At 36.8% G+C, this 25,893-nt stretch overlaps 1 protein-coding gene across 5 annotated transcripts in view; it reads right to left on the reverse strand.

The window, feature by feature from the left end:
- The window catches only part of GULP1 (GULP PTB domain containing engulfment adaptor 1), a 639,668-nt gene that overhangs the window by 112,016 nt on the left and 501,759 nt on the right, over positions 1 to 25,893 (reverse strand). For all 5 annotated transcript variants that reach the window (XM_089670051.1, XM_089670042.1, XM_089670060.1 and 2 more), the window contains one exon: positions 3,137 to 3,229. In XM_089670051.1, coding sequence (XP_089526177.1) covers positions 3,137 to 3,229 — 93 coding nt within the window. The remainder of the gene's footprint in view (positions 1 to 3,136; positions 3,230 to 25,893) is intronic.

The following is a 25,893-nucleotide window of genomic DNA, read 5'->3' on the forward strand; positions in this document are numbered from 1 at the left end:
CATTATGAGAAACCCCAGATGTATCAGATATTTTTTTTTCTGCATCCGTTCTAATAATGGTCTCAGAGCTCTCCTTCTTGCTAATGTTTCAGGGGCTATATCTGCATATATCTGAAAGGTAGCTCCTTCGTATTTCATTGAGGGTATTCCCTTCATTTTCTCCCAGATCTTTGTTTTATCTTCGTAATAGTGGAATCTTAAAATGACATCTCTTGGTGTTTCTATAGCCACTCCTTGGAGCCTTCCTATCCTATATACTCTGTCCATTCTCAGCTGTTCTGTTATAGGTTTTTCCAGTATTGAATTCAGTAACTTAATCATTACGCTTCTGAAATCTTCTTGGAGTGCCTCAGGTAACCCCCTAATTGTCAAGTTGTTCCTTCTATTTCTATTTTCCTGGTCTTCTACCTTATATTATAATTTCCTCTGTTCGCTTCGTGTTTCCTCCATTTTCCCCTTTAATTCAGATATTGCTTGTTCATGTTTATCCAGTTTTTCTTCTGTTTCTTCCTCTCGAGATAACACCTGTCCTAGATCCTTGTGCAGCATTGCCATATCGTTCTTAATTGAGAGTTCAAATGACAGTCTAGATTGATCTCCACTACTAGTTTCTACATCTTGTTTACCGTTGTGTTCCCATTGTCTCTCCAGAGATAACCCTCCTGGGCTTTTATTCCAGTAGGGGCATATCATTTTTTAATTGTTCCTGTAGTAGTTTTGGGTATCTTAACCCCTCCTCCTTTTGCCATTTTATTCTTCATAGTTGTTCCCCTCTTTGCATTTAATCTTCCTTCTATTTTTGCAAAGTGTTAGGTAAGCATTTTAAGGTAGTTGTAGGTATACAGGTACAAAGATGTGTGTATACAGAGATGCAATTACTCCTGCAGACTTGATATCCCTTCTTTTTTTTTTTTTCCTCCTCCCCCCCCACTCCTATCCCCTCTTAGATCTACTAGCATCTTCTTATGTCACTTTTGCCCATAGACTCCCAGGTACTGCTTCTTTCAGCCACTTTTTACCTTCTTTTTAAATATGGCTCAGTTTTTTCAGAACTCATATTGTCACTTAAAACATTATTTATCCTGTTGTTTAAATGTGGCCACTCACCATTCTCCAGCACTTGGATGCCCTGCTTTTCCTTTTTGTTTCAAAATCTTCAGCCCACTTAATATCTCAGTAACCATCTGCAATATTTATTTTACTTTGTGGGTGACAGAAAGTGACCATGGATACACAGGAATGTTGGCTTTAACTCCTCAGTTCCTCTCTACACTTCGCTGCTCCTCTCCTGGGCAGCTGCTCTGCCAAGTTGCTCTCACAGGCTCTCTTCTCACAGCACTCCGTGCGGGGGGGGGGGGGGAATCCCCTTAGTCAGTGCCCAGAGCTTCCTTTAACCTATATAAACTGCTAAATACCTTTTCTCATCAGCAGTTTGAGCAGTCTTGTGACTTCAGCTGAGCACTAGTTAAAGCTTGTAGAAGGAGTATTCTTTCTGCTCTAGGAGGATGCAAAACCCCTGACCTCTATCTGGACAGTGCCGATTGGCCCTGTGCTGATCACATCCACTCTCCCAAGAAACATAAAAAACCTCTCTAGCACTAAACACACTAAACTGAGCACGTGCAGAAGGGCTACTGGTTCCGTCTGTCTTATTAGGAGATAAGACATGGACATTTGAACAAGAGGAGGGGCAGAGAAGAAAGGATCAGACTGCCTTTTTACACAATGCAGAAGATTAACCCTTTAGGTTCCACAGTGAGTATAACAAGCATGCTTTACTGCATATACAGACTGATTTTACTGCTGCGGGTTTAGTAACACTTAAACCTATATTGCTACAGGACGTCAGCTGTGCGCAAAATCACGTATATATACGTGATTTTGCATTTCCGGGTAGTGGGCGCATGTGAGCCGTGAGAGCGCCCTACCCATGCCGGAATTCGCGGCCACGGCTGTCAATCACCTGGTCCCAGCTGGTGATTACTCACTGGCGCCTGGTGATTGCAGAGGATCTCCAATGGAGGGGGGGGGGGTTGGGGGAGAACTGGTAGTAAACAAAACAATTCTCTCTCCTGTCAGCTCCTGCAAACCTGTGTGCTTACAGTGAAGCACAAACATGCAGCACACAGTAAAATAGCAACACAGCACACAGTTAACCCTTTGATCACCCCACATGTTAAATATTTTCTGCCCAGTGCTATTAGTACAGTGTTAGTACTTTTTATTAGCACTGATCACTGTATTGGTGTCACTGGTGATGTCAGTGACATCAAGTCAGTTCCCCCCAGTGTCAGAATGCTGCTGATCGCTGCCGTTACTAGTAAAAATTAACAACAAAAACAAAATCCCAGTATATATATCGCCATTTGTAAACGCTATAACTTTCACGTAAACCAATTAATTTACACGGATTGGGTTTTTGTTTAGCAAAGACATGTAGCAAAATACATTTTGGCCTAAATGTATGTGAAATTCGATTTTTTTACTGGACAATAGCAAATAGTCAAAAATATAGTTTTTTTCTCAAAATTGTCAGTAATTTTTTTGTGATAGCGCAAAAAATAAAAAACGCACAGGCGATCAATTACCACCAAAAGAAAGCACTATTTGTGGGGGAAAAAATAATGTCAATTTCATTTGGGTGCAGCATTGGATGACCGCACAATTGTCAGTTAAAATAAAGTAGCACCGTAACACAAAAAATGGCCTGGTCAGGAAGGGGGGTAAATTCTCCAGAGGGCAAGTGGTTAATAACAATTTACTCCTTGTTTTATGTACAATACTTTACACCTGCATGATATGCACAATATAGTAACTGGATTATGCTACTGGACTACCCAAAATGATTTAAATACTGGGACCTGTTTGGATAAGCAGTTAACTATGTTCTACAGTGTTGTATAATATTCATCTAATCCAGCTGTTTTTGTTTAATGTCAGAAGATATTCCATAACTTGAATTGAATAAAAGCTATCACCAGTTTACTGTAAGGCTTTAACATTAATGTTGTAAGAAATATTTAGAAAAAGCAAGAAAAAAAATGTTTTTACTCTCTATATTTTTTATTTTGACGTGCAAAATGTAAATGCCATTATAGTATCATTAATCAGCATAACATATTTTTGCATTACTTACAGGTGAGGAAGTTAGATCACGTATTCTTAACTGATTTTCCAAATCTTGTACTTTGTATTTCAGTTCAGTATTTTCTGTTTCTAATTCCTGAATCTGTACAACAAACACAAAACACAACAATGATGAAAGAAACACATATAAAAAAAAAATACATCAAAGCGGTGGTTCCCAGTCCCAACCATTTATAACCTGCTGGTCATTCATGAATGTACTGCAACTGTTCTTTGTTCACCAAGAGATGGCTAAACAACAGCAACGCTATACAAACACGATTCTATTTCAAGAAATATATTTGGTCTCAGAATGTAGCTTATGACAAATTTCTTTTCTTCCTGGCCAATGTATTAAGCAGAAACACAGGTCTCACAGTTTGGCTCCTGTTTACCCTCCAAAATCAATCAGAAATGTGTTCGCACTGGAGCCTGTAAATGATCCACAAATTCTTTATTATTTAAAATTCAAGATACTAAACAAAAGGCCAATGTATTTTGGCTAAATAAGCCTTCATCATTGCTGCTTTTCCATACTCTGTTGTTTACCTTTAAGTGTAAACCTTACATATACCCAGTGAAGTGACTGACCTCAGGTGATACAGAGATTGAATTAAATCCTCCTACATAAGTTTTACCTGTTTATCTTCCATTTCTCTGCTCTACATCCACTGAAAGTGCTGAATTTATAAATCTTGCTGGAGAATTCAGAAAAAAGGGGGCAGAGAGCTGAAGTTACACTCTGCAGAGCTCAGTGAGGAAAGCTCTGAGAGCTGATTGGAGGGAAAAGACCCCCCCCCCCTTTCACACAGCTCACAGGAACAGAGCTGAGGTTGTCCATCTGATGGAGGTTCCTCTCCTGGCACTGTTTTTCTCTTGGTATAAGAAAGACCTGTCAGAAGTGAATTATGTAGATAGCAGAGGAATGAAGCAGCGATCAGAAATGCCATTTTGTGCTCTTAATTGAGACAAGTACACACTATAGAGGAATATGCTTTGTTCATATTTCATGTCTGAGGTTTCCACCACTTTAAATGATATCCCATTATACAGGAAATGGACAGTAAACATCAACTGTGGACTCAAACTCTTCCTATCACACATACCCAGTTATGACCCCAATCCAATTTCTACCCTCCCCAATTCAAAGGGCCGTGCATAGAGGCCTTTTACTGAGTTGCCTATGCAGAATTCATGCTCATGTGTAATTCCACCAAAAAGCCCACACATAAGGTACATAACCTTACCACCCCTGAACGACTAACTCTGCAAAATCTCACTAATAACATCAACTTAGTCATCAAACCTGCCAACAATGGGGGCAGTATAGTTATCCTTAATAGAACAGACTAGATTACAGAAGCTATACGCCTCTTATCTGATACACACACCTACATGAAACTAAGAAGCAACCCATTGGCCGTCTTCCAAAAAGAAGCTAAACATTTAGTCAGTCAGGCATGTCTTGACAAAGTTATTTCCCAATAGGAAGCTTCCTTCATTATCAAAGAATACTATCACCCCCCTACTTCTATTATTTTCCAAAAATAAATAAGAACACCACACATCCACCTGGCAGACCCATAGTGGCAGCCATGAATAGTGTCACTAGTGGGTTTTCACTTTATATAGACAATTTTCTGCAACCTCTGGCACAAAATCTACAATCATACATCAGAGATGGCATACACCTGTTGGAACAAATCACTCTTTACCCCTGGGAACAAACCTAACTTTGGGTCTCATTACACATACAATCTCTTTACACCTAAATACCACATGATATTGGTATCAGAGCATTACAATCCTTTCTGTCTGCAGATCCCACCATCAATCCCAAGCAAGCCTAGTTCAAAATAAATGCCACTCATTTCTGCTTAACACATAATTATTTTCAGTTTGATGATGATTATTACCCCCAAATTCAAGGCACTGCCATGGGTGCCAACTTTGCCCCTTCATATGCCAACCTCACCATGGGCTACTGGCAGTCACTATACATTTGGAATAATAACCCACACTCTTCACACATCTTATACTATGGGAGGTATATAGACAACATCATCATCATCATCTGGGAAGGCAATGTTGACAGTGTTCAATAATTCGTGCCCCACTGCAATAACAACAATATGGGTCTAACCTTCACATCTGTGTCAAAACACCTTAGCATTTTTAGACCAACTCATGTGTCATGAAGATTGTCTTATCTTCACCTAAAACTATGCAAAACCAACTGCAGGTAATTCTTTCTTACATTACAAGAGATGCCACCACCCCAGGTGGTTGAATAATATCCCTAAAAGCCAGTTTTGTAGATTAAGACATCACTGTACCAAACTGTAAGACTACACAACACAAAGTATTACTCTTAAAGAAAAATTCCTTGACAAACGCTACCCCCACCCTCATTGAGGAAGCCCAGACACTCTACAACAGTGGACCCAATACCACGCATTCTCGCCCTGAAGAAAATAATTGCACCATCAGATTTACCACTCAGTTCCATAACCGACACACACACATGGAAAGGATAGTGTGTAAACATTGGTCTTTTCTTTTACAAGATCCACACCTGCTTGACAGTATACCTACCAAACCTAAGTTCTCTTACCGAAAAGCTCATAATATTAAAAGCAAATTAGCACCTAGCAAATTAAAACCAATCAAGTCAGACACTGCCCCCCTAAGTTTATTCCCCCATTAGGCATGTACCGATGCAATAAACCATTCTGTTTAACCTGCCCATTTGTCCACCATGGCCAAAAAAGACTTTAACATTACAGATATAACATATAAGATCCCTGCCTTTTACACATGTTCTTCTGAGTTTGTGGTATATTGTCTTTGTGGTCTTTATTATGTAGGAAGAACCATCCGTACCCTGCGTAAACAGTTTGGCGAACACCGCTGCCTTATTGAAGACGGCATTGACAAGCACAGTGTCCCCCGACACTTCTCAGAGCAACATAGTAAATCCACTAAGGGTCTAAGAGTCTGGGTAATTGAAACCATGCCCAATGACCTCCCAAGAGCAGAGAGATTCCAACACTTAGGCCTTAGGGAGACCTATTGGATTTACACATTATATGTACTGTCTCTTGGTGGTCTGAATAAGGACCTTGAAATCCATACCATCCTATAGTACCATACGATTTGTTTTGTGCTGGGCATTATGCCTGCGTGTGCCAATGCATGTGAATGCATGTTTATATGGGGTTGTACCTTTGTGTGTGTGCATAAACGCAAGTGCTTTTGTGCGTGTGCATGCATCTATGCACATACACACATATTGTTTCCTCTCTGCCTGCAGCTACATGTAGTCATCCTTTGTTTAGACATACTTATGTGCTATGATTATGTTGTAACCTCCGGACTATAATTTTGATATTTTATTTTTTATTTTCTAATATGTCCAGGTTACCTATGTGTATCATTTGTCACACCACAGCAGATACCCATCTGCACACTCAATTCCCCCCCCCCCCCCGTCCTTCTTTCCCTCTTACCCATCTCTCAATTGTAATTATAATTACATTATTATCCTTATTTTTATTATTGTTTTTATATATATTCTTAGATAATGTTCAAATCCCATTTTTTAACTATTCTTCTATATGCTATACACCCCCACTCAGTTCTTACACACATAGTTTTGTTTTTTGCCTCCATTTTATTTTCTTTGTTTTTTTATTTCTTGCTTTCCCAGTCTCCTATTATTTCACACCAAACAGTCCGCTCCGTATTTACATCCAGCTTGGTCTTTGGGAGGCGTGTACCTTCCTTCCTACTGACTGCCCCTTTTCCCACCTCTTTACCCTATTTAACTGGCTCTCTCTAAGCCTGGATATCGGTCTTGAAGAAGGAGCTCTGCTCATGCTCAGAAACATTTCACCGCTCCATGCTCACATCACTTCCAGTCCGCGGACAGCATGCGTTCCGGCATGCACTCCAATGGTCCGAACAGAGTGGTGGCCATCTTTAACACCTCTCCTCAAGCTCCCCCTGCAGCTGCTGGCTGGCACAGCGGCTCCATCTCTTAGAGGACAGAGCCCTGCTACTGACAGATTATAATAGAGCCTGTTTTTACTACCACATTGTAAGTGTTTTTAACCACTTTTTATTAAAGTTGACCTGACATACTGCACTTAGAAGCACCTTCCTGTCTCACCTTCTTCTGCACAGAGTTTGTCTCCAGTCTTTAGAAATGCTGCTCAGTACTGGTTTCCCTAAACACCATCCATCATCAGCTGCTATACTTCCACAGCATCGTCTACCGACGCGCTCTGCTACCCACCTTACTAAGCTGTGGATAAACTATTAATTTAGCCCTCCTGTGCAACTCAGGCAGGACAAGGAAAACAAATCACAATTCATATTTTCAAACTACAGATAAAAAAATAGTATCAGTTAAAATTATATCCTAGTTATGAAGGGGAATGAAGCGTAACTTCAGAGCAAAACCTTTACACGATAACATCTTCCTTTCCTGATGATCTATTACAGGGGAAACTCGAAAAATTAGAATATCGTGCAAAAGTTCATTTATTTCAGTAATACAACTTAACAGGTGAAACTAATATATGAGATAGACTCATTACATGTAAAGCAAGATTGTTCAAGCCGTGATTTGTCATCATTGTGATGATTATGGCTTACAGCTCATGAAAACCCCAAATCCACAATCTCAGAAAATTAGAATATTACATGAAATCAATAGAACAAGGATTGTACATAGAACAATATCGGACCTCTGAAAAGTATAAGCATGCATATGTACTCAGTACTTGGTTTGGGCCCATTTTGCAGCAATTACTGCCTCAATGCAGCGTGGCATGGAAGCTATTAGCCTGTGGCACTGCTGAGGTGTTATGGAAGACCAGGATGCTTCAATAGCGGCCTTCAGCTCTTCTGCATTGTTCGGTTTCATGTCTCATCTTTCTCTTGGCAATGCCCCATAGATTCTCTCTGGGGTTCAGGTCAGGCGAGTTTGCTGGCAAATCAAACACAGTAATCCCATGGTCATTGAACTAGGTTTTGGTGCTTTTGACAGTGTGGGCAGGTGCCAAGTCCTGCTGGAAAATGAAGTCAGCATCCCCATAAATCTCGTCTGCGGAAGGAAGCATGAAGTGCTCCAAAATCCCCTGGTAGACGGCTGCGTTGACCCTGGACTTAATGGAGCACAGTGGACCAACACCAGCAGATGACATGGCTCCCCAAATCAATACCGACTGTGGAAACTTCACACTGGATTTCAAGCATCTTGCAGTGTGTGCCTCTCCATTCTTCCTCCATACTCTGGGTCCTTGGTTTCCAAATGAGATGCAAAAGTTGCTCTCATCAGAAAAAAGAACTTTGGACCACTGAGCAACAGACCAGGTCTGTTTTTCTTTAGCCCAGGTAAGATGCTTCTGACGTTGTTTGTTGTTCAGGAGCGGCTTGACAAGAGGAATACGACATTTGAAGCCCATATCCAGGATCCGTCTGTGTGCGGTGGCTCTTGATGCACTGACTCCAGCCTCAGTTCACTCCTTGTGAAAGTCCCCAACACTTTTGAATGGCCTTTTCCTGACAATCCTCTCCATCCCTGCTGCTTTTGCACCTTTTTCTTTCACACTTTTCTCTTCCACATAACTTTCTATTAATGTGCTTTGATACAGCACTTTGGGAACATCCAACTTCTTTTGCAATTACCTTTTGAGGCTTTCCCTCCTAATGGAGGGTGTCAATGATGGTTTTCTGTACAACTGTCAGGTCAGCAGTCTTTCCCATGATTGTGATTCCTACTGAACCACACTGAGAGACCATTTAAAGGCTCAGGAACCCTTTGCAGGTGTTATGGCTTAATTAGCTGATTAGAGTGAGACATTGAGCCTAGAATATTGCACCTTTTCACAATATTCTAATTTTCTGAGATTGTGGATTTGGGGTTTTCATGAGCTGAAAGCCATATTCATCACAATGATGACAAATCACGGCTTGACCTATCTTGCTTTGCATGTAATGAGTCTATCTCATATATTAGTTTCACCTTTTAAGTTGTATTACTGAAATAAATGAACTTTTGCACGATATTCTAATTTTTCGAGTTTCACCTGTATATGGCAAATGCCAATAAAGTAATTTCTCCCACTCCAATATGACATTTAAATACTACATAAGATAGAAAACATTGTTATCTCATGCAGGCAAACCCTATAGGTTTTTTCAAACTCCATAAAAACATAACATGAAAACTTTCAACCATCTGGGAAACATGGAAAATATATACATATCAGTCCCTATCCTACCTTAATCAACCTCAGTAGTTATATATATCCATTCACTGTTCAATCCCCAAGTTTATGTTAAGTTATTTTCCAAGAATACACAAAACTCCTCCCACCATGCCATATATAGATTCACTAGGGATGCAGAAAGTTTGGCGCCCTAAGAGGTTTCTCTCTTCTATAAATAAAACACTCCTCTGAATTTAACTGCTTGCCCTCCTGAGGATTTATCCCCCTTCCTGACCAGGCTATTTTTTGCGTTACAGCGCTGTGTTACTTTAACTGATAATTGCGTGGTCATGCAACGATGCACCCAAATTAAATTTATGTCCTTTTCTTCCCACAAATAGAGCTTTCTTTTGGTGGTATTTGATCGCCTGTGCTTTTTTATTTTTTGTGCTAAAAAAAAAAAGACCAACAATTTTGAGAAAAAAACACAATATTTTTGACTTTTTGCTATTAAACATGTCCAGTAAAAAAATTAAAAAAATTAAATTTCATCAAAAATTAAGGCCAAAATATATTCTTCTACATGTCGTTGCTAAAAAAAATCCCAATATGTGTAAATTAATTGGTTTACGTAAGAGTTATAGTGTTTAGAAATGGTGTTTTTTTTTACTTTTGCTAGTAATAGCGATGATCAGCGACTTATAGCCGGACTGCGGTGGACATTCTGACACTGGGGGGAACTGCCTTGGTGTCACTGACATCTCCAGTGACACCAATACAGTGATCAGTGCCGAAAAAAAAAGCACTGACACTGGGCAGGAATGAGGGGCGATTAAAGGGTTAACTGTATGCAGAGAGTATTTTACTAGGGGGCGGTGTCAGTGTGGTTCACTGTAATCACACTGCTCTGGAACAGCCATCCAGAGCAGTGTGCCCGAGCTGACAGGAAGGAGAACTGTTAGTAAACAACACAGTTCTCCTCCCGTCAGAGATCTTTGGAAATGACCAGGCGACGGCAATTAATTACCAGCCGGGACCCGGCAATTGACAGCCGCGGGCACAAATGGTGGCGTGGATAGGGCTAGCACGCCCTCTACTTGCAAATGCAAAATCACGTATATATATACGTGATTTTGCGCACCCGTGCTGCCCTGGAGCAGTATTTCTACTATAGGGCGGTTGGGAAGCGGTTAAGCAATGTACCAGCTTGGGCAATTACTTTCCAGCTAATCTGGGAAAGTGTTAGTTAGCAATAAAAGAAAGCATGTTGTGTTTGTTGACTTTATTCACTCAGAATAGGCTGCAGAACTGAGTAACGCCAAACAGTCAGTTTTCTGTGTTTTTCACCACGATTGGCCAATAGAACAGTCAGTACTTAAGAATCCTTAATTAAAAGCAGAACTCAAGGCAAACAGCTAAATAAACAGTTGAAATACATATTGTTAAAAATGAAATTAATTAATAATACTTAAAAGTCAGGGAGTGTGGCAGATGAGTGTAAGCCTACATTCACACTTGATGATTTTCTGCTTGTTTCCCTACTCCTGACTATGCTCTGCATTCCGAATCCCATTCTTTCTAATTGTCCCTGTTTTCACTTACACACTCAGTCACCCTACGATCTACAACCTACACACGAAAAAGAACATGAGCTTTTTTAGGGAAATCCAGCATTTTTAGCCCTGTATACTTCAATGGGAGCTCCAGTAAATGTGAAATATAAGCGCATCCCTGCAGATTTTTATGCCTGAAGAATTCCTCTCCTTGTATAGAACTCATTTACTCCCCTAGCCCTGCCCAGAAAACAAACTCTTGATGCTTAATACATGTACAAATGCCTTTGTAAAACACTCATAATATGCCTGTCAAATGATTGAAAACAGAAAAAAAGCTTCAAAATCACTAGGAATATGAATATGCTTCGTTCGGGTGCGAATGCAGGCTAAATTCCAATGCAGCCTCCTATGTCACATCTCTACTCCAGCCTGCCTACTGGAAAATGAATTTGCATCATAACCAATTAGCAGGATATGAATCCAGAAAGTAGAAAAGCTGAAACCAGAAGTAGTAAACCTGAACTAACAAGTAGCAAGGTGATCTTCCTGCTTGTGCAGTGTGAGGTCTATAATTCAGACAATTATACGTTGTTTTAGCTGTTTTACATATAAAACCTTTTTGTGAATTACAAAAATAAATAAATTAAATAAAATAAATAAATTAAAAAAATATAATATACAATAAAGTCCAACTGATCAAAATGATGTCCAAAAAGAAAGACCAAAATAGAGTCCACAAATATCCCCAATTTTTTTTTTCCACTCTTTTCATCCAATAAAAGGATTGGCTCCTATTTCATCCAAAACACACCTCAAAGTAAAAAAATATAATAATATCTAGTGCATTGCCTTAATAATAATAATAATAACAATAATCACCCCGTGCAACCAAAATACACTTCAAAAAACCTTTTGTGCAACAAAAAAAAAATATATATATTTTCAAATACAAATTATCTTATAGTGCATATAATCACACAAATCAAACTGTGAGCACTCTGTGGTCTACCATCAACCAACACACAGTAGTACTAAATACTATTACCCTCTATGAGTATTGAAATGCTCAAACAATACTATGGAAAAATATTCCTCCACATTCTCTTCAAAGAAGTTTTTCCAAGGTCCTCAGAGAGATAAGAAGGGTCTCAGGACTAGTATTCAAAGCATAGGGATAACTTTTTTATTCATCACTTACATTGAAATTCAAAAATATCAGCTCCAGACATGGTTCCAAACTTTTTCTATTAAACACCATAGAAAACCATGTGTGGAAAACCAACAAAATGGCCACGTCGACACTTCTGGTCTACATACGTGCGTCTTGACGTCACTCGATAACGCGTTTTGGCACTTCCAGACTTCATCTGAAGTTTTTTTTTTTTGTTTTTTTTTTGCACAAAAGGTTTTTTGAAGTGTATTTTGGTTGCACGGGGTGATTATTGTTATTATTATTATTATTATTATTATTATTATTAAGGTAATGCACTAGATATTATTATATTTTTTTACTTCGAGGTGCGTTTTGGATGAAATAGGAGCCAATCCTTTTATTGGATGAAAAGAGTGGAAAAAAAATTGGGATATTTGTGGACACTATTTTGGACTTTCTTTTTGGACATCTTTTTGATCAGTTGGACTTTATTTTATATTATACGTTTTTTTATTTGTTTTATTTAATTTATTTATTTTTGTAATTCACAAAAAGGTTTTATATGTATTATTGCACTTTCTAGGGAGAAAGTATTGACTTTTTGAGGGTTTAAAAAGGAGAAGGGTATATATTGATTGAATGTTTTAACTGTTTGCCTAATTTTCACTTTAACCCCTTCCTGCACAGTGCCATTAGTACAGTGACAGTGCTTTTTATAAGCACTGATCACTGTATTAGTGTCACTGGGGATGTCAGTGGCAGTTAGACAGTTCCCCCTCAGTGCCAGAATGCCTGCCGCAGTCCCGCAGTTCCGCAATAAGTCACTGATCGCCACCATTACTAGTAAAAAAAAATAATTCCAGTATATATTTGTAGACGCTATAACTTTCACGTAAGCCAGTTAATTTATATGTATTGGGATTTTTTTTTAGCAAAGACATGTAGCAGAATACATTTTGGCCTAAATTTATGAAGACATTTATTTTTTTAATTTTTTTTACTGGATGTTTTATAGCAAAAAGCAAAAAATACTGTCTGTTATTTTTTTTTTCAAAATTGTCGGTCTGTTTTTGTTTATAGCACAAAAAATAAAAACCACCAAAAGAAAGCTCTATTTGCGGGAAAAAGAGGACATAAGTTTCATATCATAAGTTTTATGTACAGTTGTGGCCAAAATTATTCAACCCCCAATGCTGTAAAGGGGTTTAGGGACTATAGTGTACATTTGGAATTGTATTCAGAATCAAATCCTACAAGGACGTTGTAACTACCCAAATGCAACTAAAATGACATCAATTGTTTATGTAATACAGTAGTAAATGGTTCTTATGTGGTTTCTTCATTGCCACAATTATTCAACCCCTTAAAGACTACCACTCTGAAGAACAGAGGTTCATACAGGTGCTTTCCATCAGGTATTGAAAACACCTGTGGATGTCACCGAGCAGCAATCAAGCATAATAAGCACCAATTAGGCAGCTTTAAAATGACTGTGATACTCAGCTCCTTCTAGACATTTACTGGTGTGGTTACAAACATGGTGAAGGCAAGAGAATGGTCCAGGAAGACAAGAGAAGAGGTGATTTCTCTTCACAGGAAGGGCAATGGCTATAAGAAGATTGCAAAGATGTTAAACATACCAAGAGACACCTTAGGAAGCATCATTCGCAAATTCAAGGCAAAGGGCACTGTTGAAACGCTACCTGGTCGTGGCAGAAAGAAGATGCTGACTTCGACTGCTGTGCGCTACCTGAAGCGTAGAGTGGAGAGAAGTCCCCGTGTGACTGCTGAGGAACTGAGAAAAGATTTGTCAGATGTGGGTACAGAAGTTTCAGCCCAGACAATAAGACGCACACTGCGTAATGAAGGCCTCCGTGCCAGAACTCCCAGGCGTACCCCCTTGCTGTCTCCAAAGAATAAGAAGAGTCGACTGCAGTATGCCAAAAGCCATGTGGACAAACCACAAAAGTTGTGGGATAGTGTTCTGTGGACTGATGAAACAAAATTAGAACTGTTTGGGCCCATGGATCAACGCTATGTTTGGAGGAGGAAGAACAAGGCCTATGATGAAAAGAACACCTTGCCTACTGTGAAGCATGGTGGAGGGTCAATCATGCTTTGGGGCTGTTTTGCTTCTGCAGGTACAGGGAAGCTTCAGCGTGTGCAAGGTACCATGAATTCTCTTCAGTACCAGGAGATATTGGATGGAAACGTGATGCAGTCCGTCACACACCTGAGGCTTGGGAGACGTTGGACCTTTCAACAGGACAATGATCCCAAGCATACCTCCAAGTCCACTAGAGCATGGTTGCAGAGGAAAGGCTGGAACATTTTGGAGTGGCCATCGCAGTCACCAGACTTAAATCCGATTGAGAACCTCTGGTGGGACTTAAAGAAAGCAGTTGCAGTGCGCAAGCCTAAGAATGTGACTGAACTGGAGGCCTTTGCCCATGAAGAATGGGCGAAGATACCCGTAGATCGCTGCAAGACACTTGTGTCAAGCTATGCTTCACGTTTAAAAGCTGTTATAACTGTAAAAGGATGCTGTACTAAGTACTAAGATTGAATGTCACTTGGGGGTTGAATAAAACTGATAATGCTGTGAGCACAGAAAAGACATTTGTGGTTATTTCATTATAACTGTTATGTTATATTTGTCTGACCTACAAGTGCCTCTTTAATGTAAATGTAAGCAAGATGACTGAATGATCAAAAGCAATGTCAAACTGGCCAAAACACTCAATTTCAGTGGGGGTTGAATAATTTTGGCCACAACTGTATAATGTTGCATGACCGTGCAATTGTTAGTTAAAATAACGCAGCGCTGTATCACAAAAAATGGCCTGGCCAGGAAGGGGGGTAAATCCTCTGGAGGGAAAGTGGTTAAAGTGGTAATTCACTTTTGAGATTAAACCTTTGCAAAGACAATCCTTAATGGGTATCTGTGGCCTTCTGTAGTGCCTAGTGTGGATCCTGTGGATTCACTGGGCAGTTATATATGTTTCTCGATTATGTTATGACAATTCTTTTAACAATAAAATCATCTAGATTATTAAACTCTAAACTGCTTTAAAACATTTTTGCTAAGATCTTGAACACATGTTGTAGAATATAGTAGAGATGAGTTAATAGGCTGGAAGTTTTTTTTAAAGCCCATACTGTCTTCCATTTTTGGAAGACCCCCCTTAAGCCCTCATAGTCGAAACATCACATGGCATATCAAAATAATAAGCTCCCTTGACACTATGCTGTTCATTTGAGGTGCACTACTGCCTTAAAGTTAACGTGTGTTGCATGTGTGATTCTTAGCACCCCTGACACTGCACATTTTTGCCGCCCAGCACCCCGTACCTCTCAGCATCTGACTCTGAACCTCAGCACCCTAGGCACTGCACTTTTTTTCTTGCCAGCAACTCCATCACTGCTTACCCTTGTCACCTTTGCAGGCACACGAAGAGAGAAGGAGAGGCTTAGCCTTGTGGTTCTGTACTCCTTGACCATTTTCTCCACCCTCTGGTAAATCACTTCACCTCACAAGTGCAGGCTGTAAAGGTCAGTCACTTCTCTGGCTTTTGGGGGTGCCGTGCATATTGTGTGTGTTTCCAGAGGTAGGGAGGTGCACACTACTAGGCTAAAGCCAAACACTGAACCTGCCCACCACCTCCATTAATACAGAACCCTTCCAATGCGGCAGTCATTTTTCAAATTCATATTTATTATTTATCACTTTTACTTTCAAGGTAATCATAATATTTGAAATACAACACAGCTATGTATCACTCCTCCCTAAAAAATTTTTTAAGTCTGCTATATTATTGTTTTGATTATTTAATCGCTATGTCAGGTTGGAACTAAGGGGGGTACTAAAACTCCATTTTACTTTCTGCATTGTTCTATAATGAAATGTATAGGGTGGAATAGGATTTATTGATAGCTAGGCATGTTAATAACATTAACCAGCTGTGCTGTTGAAACTGAAAGGAATATTGTACATTTTGCTGGTCTTACTTTTCTGCTCCTCTTTGAAGACTGATGAATTATTGAAGCTTTTTGGAAGTTGCTTTATATCTATGGCGTATTTGGCGACTTAAGCTGTTCTGCTTTTCATTTTCTTTTTATTTTATCAGATTTTTTGTATTGAGTAATAAAGATATTGTTTAGGGCCAAACTATAACTGAAATTTTTACTTTAGATATATCAGAAAACAATTATAACCTAGAAAGTGAGGGAATAAATTCATTGGGACACAGATAACAATAAAAATAACAGTTCTTCCTACACTTAACACATTTTCTTCTTACAAACCCTTTTTATCAAATATAGATTTGAAGGTGTACAAGAAAAGTGCATCTGGATTCCGTCTGCCACTTATAATGCAGTTAAAGCCTTTGTGAAATTGGAACAATGTGATTTCAAATGTTTGTACTGCCCTAAACAAAATTAAAGGTTTATTTAATTGGGAATATTATCCAGGAGGAATAGATGAAACTTGGTGCAAAATATTCCATCATAGTGAAACCAGCAGACAAGGGCAGCACTATTTTGATCTTGAATAATAGTTATTACCATGCAGAGATAATATGCCAGTTATCAGACACAAATGTCTATTCCAAATTACCTGATGACACATCCAGCGTATGCTTCAGGGATTATGGATGCTAAACTAAAGTAATTTGTCATTTCAGATCACCCATTAACATATCCAAAAGCACTTACATTGGGCAAACAAGCTTCAGAAGTGGACCATGGAGCAATTGATGAAGGTGAGTAATGAATAGTGTTTTCTTTCTGCCATTTGTGTGGATGGTACTTGACACGTACCACCTATCTATACATTGTTGCTGACCAAGTACACCCCTTTATTGAAAAAAGTATTTGTTGATGGAAGTGGTCTCTCAGGATAAGGCACCCTGCCACACTGCAAAAATGGTTTAAGAATGGTTTGAGGAACAAAACAATGAGTTTGCACTGGTTATTTGGCCTCCAAAATTCATGCATCTGTGGGACGTGCTGGAAAAACAAGTCTGATTCATGAACACCCCTCCTCACAAGGAATAAAGTATCTGCTGCTGATGGCTTTGTGCCAGATACCACAGCTAGAGATGAGCAAATCGAACCAGGCGAAGTGGAATTCGTTTCGAATTTCAGGAAAAATTCGATTCGCGGCGAATCCGAATATTAGCATACTTCGGGTGCGCGAATCGAATTTTTCCCGATCAGCCGGCAAAAGTGTCCCTGCAGAGAGCTCCGATATTTCTGACAGTTCTCTGACAGTTCCTTCACATGTACAGCGGTTGAAACATTGTATCTATTTGTTTCCATTTAGGATACAGATGTTTTTATTCGGAAACAGATACAATGTTTCAACCGCTGTAAATGTGAAGGAACTGTCAGAGAACTGTCAGAAATAGCGGAGCTCTCTGCAGATACACTTTTGCTGTACTGGAATACTTCTTCTTTTCATTCTTCTTTTCATTCTTCTCATTATTCTTTTCATTCTTCTTTTCATTCTTCTTTTCATTCTTCTTTTCATTCTTCTTTTCATTCTTCTTCTTCTTTTCATTCTTCTCATTCTTATTTTTTTCTTCATGAAAAGAAGAATGAGAAGAAGAATGAAAATAAGAATGAAAAGAAGAATGAGAAGAATGAAAAGAAGAAGAAGAATGAAAAGAAGAATGAGAAGAAGAATGAGAAGAATGAAAAGAAGAATGAGAAGAAGAATGAAAAGAAGAAGAAGAAGAATGAAAAGAAGAAGAAGAAGAATGAAAAGAAGAATGAAAAGAAGAAGAAGAATGAAAAGAAGAATGAGAAGAAGAATGAAAAGAAGAATGAAAAGAAGAATGAGAAGAATGAAAAGAAGAATGAGAAGAATGAAAAGAAGAATGAAAAGAAGAAGAAGAATGAAAAGAAGAATGAGGAGAAAAATGAAAAGAAGAATGAGAAGAGGAATGAGAAGAATGAAAAGAAGAATGAGAAGAATGAAAAGAAGAATGAAAAGAAGAAGAAGAATGAAAAGAAGAAGAAGAAGAATGAAAAGAAGAATGAAAAGAAGAAGAAGAATCTTTTCATTCTTCTTCTTCTTCTTTTCATTCTTCTTCTTCTTTTCATTCTTCTTCTTCTTTTCATTCTTCTTCTTCTTCTTTTCATTCTTCTTCTTCTTCTTTTCATTCTTCTTTTCATTCTTCTTCTTTTCATTCTTCTTCTTCTTCTTTTCATTCTTCTTCTTCTTTTCATTCTTCTTCTTCTTCTTTTCATTCTTCTCATTCTTCTTTTCATTCTTCTTCTCATTCTTCTTTTCATTCTTCTTCTTTTCATTCTTCTTTTCATTCTTCTCATTCTTCTTTTCTTCTTCATGAAAAGAAGAATGAGAAGAATGAAAAGAAGAATGAGAAGAAGAATGAAAAGAAGAATGAGAAGAAGAATGAAAAGAAGAATGAGAAGAAGAATGAAAAGAAGAATGAGAAGAATGAAAAGAAGAATGAGAAGAAGAATGAGAAGAAGAATGAAAAGAAGAATGAGAAGAATGAAAAGAAGAATGAGAAGAAGAATGAAAAGAAGAATGAGAAGAATGAAAAGAAGAATGAGAAGAAGAATGAGAAGAATGAAAAGAAGAATGAGAAGAAGAATGAGAAGAATGAAAAGAAGAATGAAAAGAAGAAGAAGAAGAAGAAGAAGAATCTTTTCATTCTTTTCATTCTTCTTTTCATTCTTTTCATTCTTCTTTTCATTCTTCTTCTTCTTCTTTTCATTCTTCTTTTCATTCTTCTTCTTCTTTTCATTCTTCTTTTCATTCTTCTTCTTCTTCTTTTCATTCTTCTTTTCATTCTTCTTCTTCTTTTCATTCTTCTTTTCATTCTTCTTCTTCTTTTCATTCTTCTTTTCATTCTTCTTCTTCTTCTTCTTTTCATTCTTCTTTTCATTCTTCTTCTCATTCTTCTTCTTCTTCTTTTCATTCTTCTTTTCATTCTTCTTGAAAAGAAGAATGAGAAGAAGAATGAAAAGAAGAATGAAAAGAAGAAGAAGAATGAAAAGAAGAATGAGAAGAAGAATGAGAAGAATGAAAAGAAGAAGAATGAAAAGAAGAATGAGAAGAAGAATGAGAAGAATGAAAAGAAGAATGAAAAGAAGAATGAAAAGAAGAATGAAAAGAAGAAGAAGAATGAAAAGAAGAAGAAGAATGAAAAGAAGGATGAAAAGAAGAAGAAGAAGAAGCTTTTAATTCTTCTCATTCTTCTTTTCATTCTTCTTTTCATTCTTCTTCTTATTCTTTTCATTCTTCTTCTTTTCATTCTTCTTTTCATTCTTCTTTTCATTCTTCTTCTTTTCATTCTTCTTTTCATTCTTCTTCTTCTTCTTTTCATTCTTCTCATTCTTCTTTTCATTCTTCTTCTTTTCATTCTTCTTCTTCTTTTCATTCTTCTTCTTCTTCTTTTCATTCTTCTTTTCATTCTTCTCATTCTTTTCTTCTTCATGAAAAGAAGAATGAGAAGAAGAATGAAAAGAAGAATGAAAAGAAGATTGAGAAGAATGAAAAGAAGAATGAAAAGAAGAAGAAGAATGAAAAGAAGAATGAGAAGAAGAATGAAAAGAAGAATGAGAAGAATGAAAAGAAGAATGAAAAGAAGAAGAATGAAAAGAAGAAGAAGAAGAATGAAAAGAAGAATGAAAAGAAGAATGAGAAGAAGAATGAAAAGAAGAATGAGAAGAATGAAAAGAAGAATGAAAAGAAGCAGAAGAATGAAAAGAAGAATGAGAAGAAGAATGAAAAGAAGAATGAGAAGAATGAGAAGAATGAAAAGAAGAATGAGAAGAATGAAAAGAAGAATGAAAAGAAGAAGAAGAAGAATGAAAAGAAGAAGAAGAAGAATGAAAAGAAGAAGAAGAATGAGAAGAATGAAAAGAAGAATGAGAAGAATGAAAAGAAGAATGAGAAGAATGAAAAGAAGAATGAAAAGAAGAAGAAGAAGAATGAAAAGAAGAATGAAAAGAAGAATGAAAAGAAGAATGAGAAGAAGAATGAAAAGAAGAATGAAAAGAAGAAGAAGAAGGAAAAGAAGAATGAGAAGAAGAATGAAAAGAAGAATGAGAAGAAGAATGAAAAGAAGAATGAGAAGAAGAATGAGAAGAATGAAAAGAAGAATGAAAAGAAGAAGAAGAAGAATGAAAAGAAGAAGAAGAATGAAAAGAAGAATGAAAAGAAGAAGAAGAGGAATCTTTTCATTCTTTTCATTCTTCTTTTCATTCTTCTTTTCATTCTTCTTCTTCTTCTTTTCATTCTTCTTTTCATTCTTCTTCTTCTTCTTTTCATTCTTCTTTTCATTCTTCTTTTCATTCTTCTTCTTCTTTTCATTCTTTTCATTCTTCTTCTCATTCTTCTTTTCATTCTTCTTCTTCTTCTTTTCATTCTTCTTCTTCTTCTTTTCATTCTTCTTTTCATTCTTCTTCTTCTTCTTTTCATTCTTCTTCTTCTTCTTTTCATTCTTCTTTTCATTCTTCTTCTTCTTCTTTTCATTCTTCTTCTTCTTCTTTTCATTCTTCTTCTTCTCATTCTTCTTTTCATTCTTCTCATTCTTCTTTTCATTCTTCTTCTTCTTCTTTTCATTCTTTTCATTCTTCTATTCATTCTTCTTCTTCTTCTTTTCATTCTTTTCATTCTTCTTCTCATTCTTCTTCTTCTTCTTTTCATTCTTCTTTTCATTCTTCTTCTTCTTCTTTTCATTCTTTTCATTCTTCTATTCATTCTTCTTCTTCTTCTTTTCATTCTTTTCATTCTTCTTCTCATTCTTCTTCTTCTTCTTTTCATTCTTCTTTTCATTCTTCTCATTCTTCTTTTCATTCTTCTCATTCTTCTTCTTCTTCTTCTTTTCATTCTTCTTCTTCTTCTTCTTCTTTTCATTCTTCTTCTTCTTCTCATTCTTCTCATTCTTCTTTTCATTCTTCTTCTTCTTCTTTTCATTCTTCTTCTTCTTCTTTTCATTCTTCTTTTTATTCTTCTTTTCATTCTTCTTCTTTTCATTCTTCTTCTTTTCATTCTTCTTCTCATTCTTTTCATTCTTCTTTTCATTCTTCTTTTCATTCTTCTTTTCTTCTTCATGAAAAGAAGAATGAGAAGAAGAATGAAAAGAAGAATGAAAAGAAGAAGAAGAATGAAAAGAAGAATGAGAAGAAGAATGAGAAGAAGAATGAGAAGAATGAAAAGAAGAAGAATGAAAAGAAGAATGAAAAGAAGAAGAATGAAAAGAAGAATGAGAAGAAGAATGAAAAGAAGAATGAGAAGAAGAATGAAGAGAAGAATGAAAAGAAGAATGAGAAGAATGAAAAGAAGAATGAGAAGAATGAAAAGAAGAATGAAAAGAAGAAGAAGAATGAAAAGAAGGATGAAAAGAAGGATGAAAAGAAGAAGAAGAATCTTTTCATTCTTCTCATTCTTCTTTTCATTCTTCTTCTTTTCATTCTTTTCATTCTTCTTTTCATTCTTCTTCTTCTTTTCATTCTTCTTTTCATTCTTCTCATTCTTCTTTTCATTCTTCTTCTTTTCATTCTTCTTCTTCTTTTCATTCTTCTTCTTTTCATTCTTCTTCTTTTCATTCTTCTTTTCATTCTTCTTCTTCTTTTCATTCTTCTTTTCATTCTTCTTTTCTTCTTCATGAAAAAAAGAATGAGAAGAAGAATGAAAAGAAGAATGAAAAGAAGATTGAGAAGAATGAAAAGAAGAATGAAAAGAAGAAGAAGAATGAAAAGAAGAATGAGAAGAAGAATGAGAAGAAGAATGAGAAGAATGAAAAGAATGAAAAGAAGAATGAAAAGAAGAAGAATGAAAAGAAGAAGAATGAAAAGAAGAAGAAGAAGAATGAAAAGAAGAATGAAAAGAAGAAGAAGAAGAATGAGAAGAAGAATGAAAAGAAGAATGAGAAGAAGAAGAAGAAGAATCTTTTCATTCTTCTTTTCATTCTTCTTTTCATTCTTCTTTTCATTCTTCTTCTTCTTTTCATTCTTCTTTTCATTCTTCTTCTTCTTTTCATTCTTCTTTTCATTCTTCTCATTCTTCTTTTCATTCTTCTTCTTCTTCTTCTTTTCATTCTTCTTCTTCTTTTCATTCTTCTTCTCATTCTTCTTTTCATTCTTCTTCTCATTCTTCTTCTTTTCATTCTTCTTCTTTTCATTCTTCTTTTCATTCTTCTCATTCTTCTTTTCTTCTTCATGAAAAGAAGAATGAGAAGAATGAAAAGAAGAATGAAAAGAAGAAGAAGAATGAAAAGAAGAATGAAAAGAAGAATGAAAAGAAGAAGAATCTTTTCATTCTTCTTTTCATTCTTCTTTTCATTCTTCTTCTTCTTTTCATTCTTCTTCTTCTTTTCATTCTTCTTCTCATTCTTCTTCTCATTCTTCTTCTCATTCTTCTTTTCATTCTTCATGAAAAGAAGAATGAGAAGAAGAATGAAAAGAAGAATGAAAAGAAGAAGAAGAATGAAAAGAAGAATGAGAAGAAGAATGAGAAGAAGAATGAGAAGAATGAAAAGAAGAAGAATGAAAAGAAGAATGAAAAGAAGAAGAATGAAAAGAAGAATGAAACGAAGAAGAATGAAAAGAAGAATGAGAAGAAGAATGAGAAGAAGAATGAGAAGAAGAATGAGAAGAATGAAAAGAAGAATGTAAAGAAGAAGAAGTAGAAGAATGAAAAGAAGGATGAAAAGAAGGATGAAAAGAAGAAGAAGAAGAATCTTTTCATTCTTCTCATTCTTCTTTCCATTCTTCTTTTCATTCTTCTTCTTATTCTTTTCATTCTTCTTTTCATTCTTCTTCTTTTCATTCTTCTTCTTTTCATTCTTCTTCTTTTCATTCTTCTTTTCATTCTTCTTTTCATTCTTCTTCTTTTCATTCTTCTTCTTCTTCTTTTCATTCTTCTTTTCATTCTTCTCATTCTTCTTTTCTTCTTCATGAAAAGAAGAATGAGAAGAAGAATGAAAAGAAGAATGAAAAGAAGATTGAGAAGAATGAAAAGAAGAATGAAAAGAAGAAGAAGAATGAAAAGAAGAATGAGAAGAAGAATGAAAAGAAGAATGAGAAGAAGAATGAGAAGAATGAAAAGAAGAATGAGAAGAATGAAAAGAAGAATGAAAAGAAGAAGAAGAATGAAAAGAAGAATGAAAAGAAGAAGAATGAAAAGAAGAATGAGAAGAATGAAAAGAAGAATGAGAAGAATGAAAAGAAGAATGAAAAGAAGAAGAAGAATGAAAAGAAGAATGAAAAGAAGAATGAAAAGAAGAATGAGAGGAAGAATGAGAAGAAGAATGAGAAGAATGAAAAGAAGAATGAAAAGAAGAAGAATGAAAAGAAGAAGAAGAATGAAAAGAAGAATGAAAAGAAGAATGAAAAGAAGAAGAAGAAGAAGAATCTTTTCATTCTTCTCATTCTTCTTTTCATTCTTCTTCTTTTCATTCTTCTTCTTCTTTTCATTCTTCTTCTTCTTCTTTTCATTCTTCTCATTCTTCTTTTCATTCTTCTCATTCTTCTTTTCATTCTTCTTCTCATTCTTCTTTTCATTCTTCTCATTCTTCTTTTCATTCTTCTTTTCATTCTTCTCATTCTTCTTTTCATTCTTCTTTTCATTCTTCTTTTCATTCTTCTTCTTCTTATTATTTTCATCCTACTTCTTCTTCTTCTTCTTCATCCTCATCCTCTTCTTCTTCTTCTGAGGATGAGGATGAGGATGAAGAAGAAGAAGAAGAAGAAGTAGGATGAAAATAAGAAGAATTCCAAGCCGGCAAAAAGTGTATCTGCAGAGCTCCGCTAAGTGTATCTGCAGAGCTCCGCTAAGAAATAGCGGAGCTCTGCAGATACACTTTTTGCCGGCTTGGAATTCTCCTTCTTCTCATCCTTCTCCTTCTTCTCATCCTTCTCCTTCTTCTCATCCTTCTCCTTCTTCTCATCCTTCTCCTTCTTCTCATCCTTCTCCTTCTTCTCATCCTTCTTCTCATCCTTCTCCTTCTTCTCATCCTTCTTCTCATCCTTCTTCTCATCCTTCTCCTTCTCATCCTTCTCCTTCTTCTCATCCTTCTCCTTCTTCTCATCCTTCTCCTTCTTCTCATCCTTCTCCTTCTCCTTCTTCTCATCCTTCTCCTTCTTCTCATCCTTCTTCTTCTCAACCTTCTCCTTCTTCTCATCCTTCTCCTTCTCCTTCTTCTCATCCTTCTCCTTCTCCTTCCTCATCTCCAAGGGCATTTAAATTAAAGGTACAGTGTTCTGCACTAATATAAAGGCTCTCTGAAGCCTGTAAACCCTTTTTATAAGTTAAATTCGCAGCGAATAAATTCGCATCGAATCGAATTTCTTCCTCAAATTCGGCGAATCAGCCGAATCGAATTTTTGAATAATTCGCTCATCTCTAACCACAGCATACTTTCAGAGGTCTAGTGATGTCCATGCCTTGATGGGTCAGGTCAGTTCTGTTCTGGTGGCAAAAGGGGCTTTTTTGGCAGCTAAAGAGGGACCTACTGAATATTATGTGGATGGTCATAACATTATGGCTGATTGGTGTACTTGTGGTCCATTTTGAGAAAAATTTTGCACGTAATAATGAGCTTACCCTCCAACATGTGTATATTTAGTGGTGCTATATTGTCAAAAATGCTAACTAAATGATAGCCTGATTATCTACACAAAATCTCCCTTTCTGTGGCAGAGATCAGGAGAATTTGCCCCTTTTTAACCAATGACACCACAAAGCTTCTAATTCACTCCCTGGTTATCTCTTGCCTTGACTATTGCAACACCCTCCTTATTGGATTACCTTTACACAGGCTATCCTCTCTTTAGTCCATCATGAATACTGCTGCCAGACTCATCCACTTTAACAACCGTTCAGTGTCTGCTACCCCTCTCTGCCAATACCGGCATTGGCTTCCACTAGCCCAACGAATAAAATTCAAAGTACTAACAACTTACAATACCACCCACAGCTCTGCCCCCAGCTACATCTCTAACCTGGTCTCAAAATATCAACCTCTCTTCAGTCCTCCCAAGACCTCCTGCTCTCTAGTTCCCATGTCACCTCCTCCCATGCTCACTTCCAGAACTTCTCCCGAGCTTCTCCCATCCTATGGAACTCCCTACCCCAATATGTCCGACTATCTTCTAATCTATTCACCTTTAGATGATCCCTGAAAACCCTTCTCTTTAAAGAAGCCTAGCCTGTCTTAGATTGTAAGCACTAATGAGCTGGGCCTTCTGATTGCTCTTGTACCAAACTGTATTGTAACTGTAATATCTGTCTTCATTTTGTAAAGCACTGCACAAACTGTTGGTGCTATAAAACTCCTATATAATAAATAATAATAAAAAGGAGACTCCTTAACCTCCAAACAAACTAAGACTAACTCTCATACACAAATAATGGCACAAATATATACAGTAGCAGTGGTCTGGCTAAAGTATCTTCATAACACCTCTCACCCATGGTTCATGCAAAGATAAATATGGGTCCCAGGGTAAGAGTGTATACGCAGGCAGCAAAATATCTCACAGGCATAGTGGCAAGTCAATCCTGATTGCCCATAACAGTCAGTCAAGCCAATTGCATTGCAGCCTTACACTTCCCATAAGACCGTTGTTTATGCAACTCTTAAAAGGAGGTGAGCATGGAGTCTCCAACCTACTCCCCACAAAACTACATGTGCCCAAATGAATTAAAAAAAGGAGTATACCAAAAGAAGAAAAGAACACTACATGTTTCGTTCAAGAATGAGCTTTGTCAGTGGTGTCAAAGTGTGAAAAAAAAATAAGAATAGTGCAACAATCACCACATGGCAAATGGCAACTGCAATTAACTCTCTCCTATTTA

Source organism: Staurois parvus, unplaced genomic scaffold, assembly GCF_062004578.1.
Source record: "Staurois parvus isolate SC_StPar_1 unplaced genomic scaffold, SC_StPar_1.0 ptg000011l, whole genome shotgun sequence".
Classification (NCBI taxonomy): domain Eukaryota; kingdom Metazoa; phylum Chordata; class Amphibia; order Anura; family Ranidae; genus Staurois; species Staurois parvus.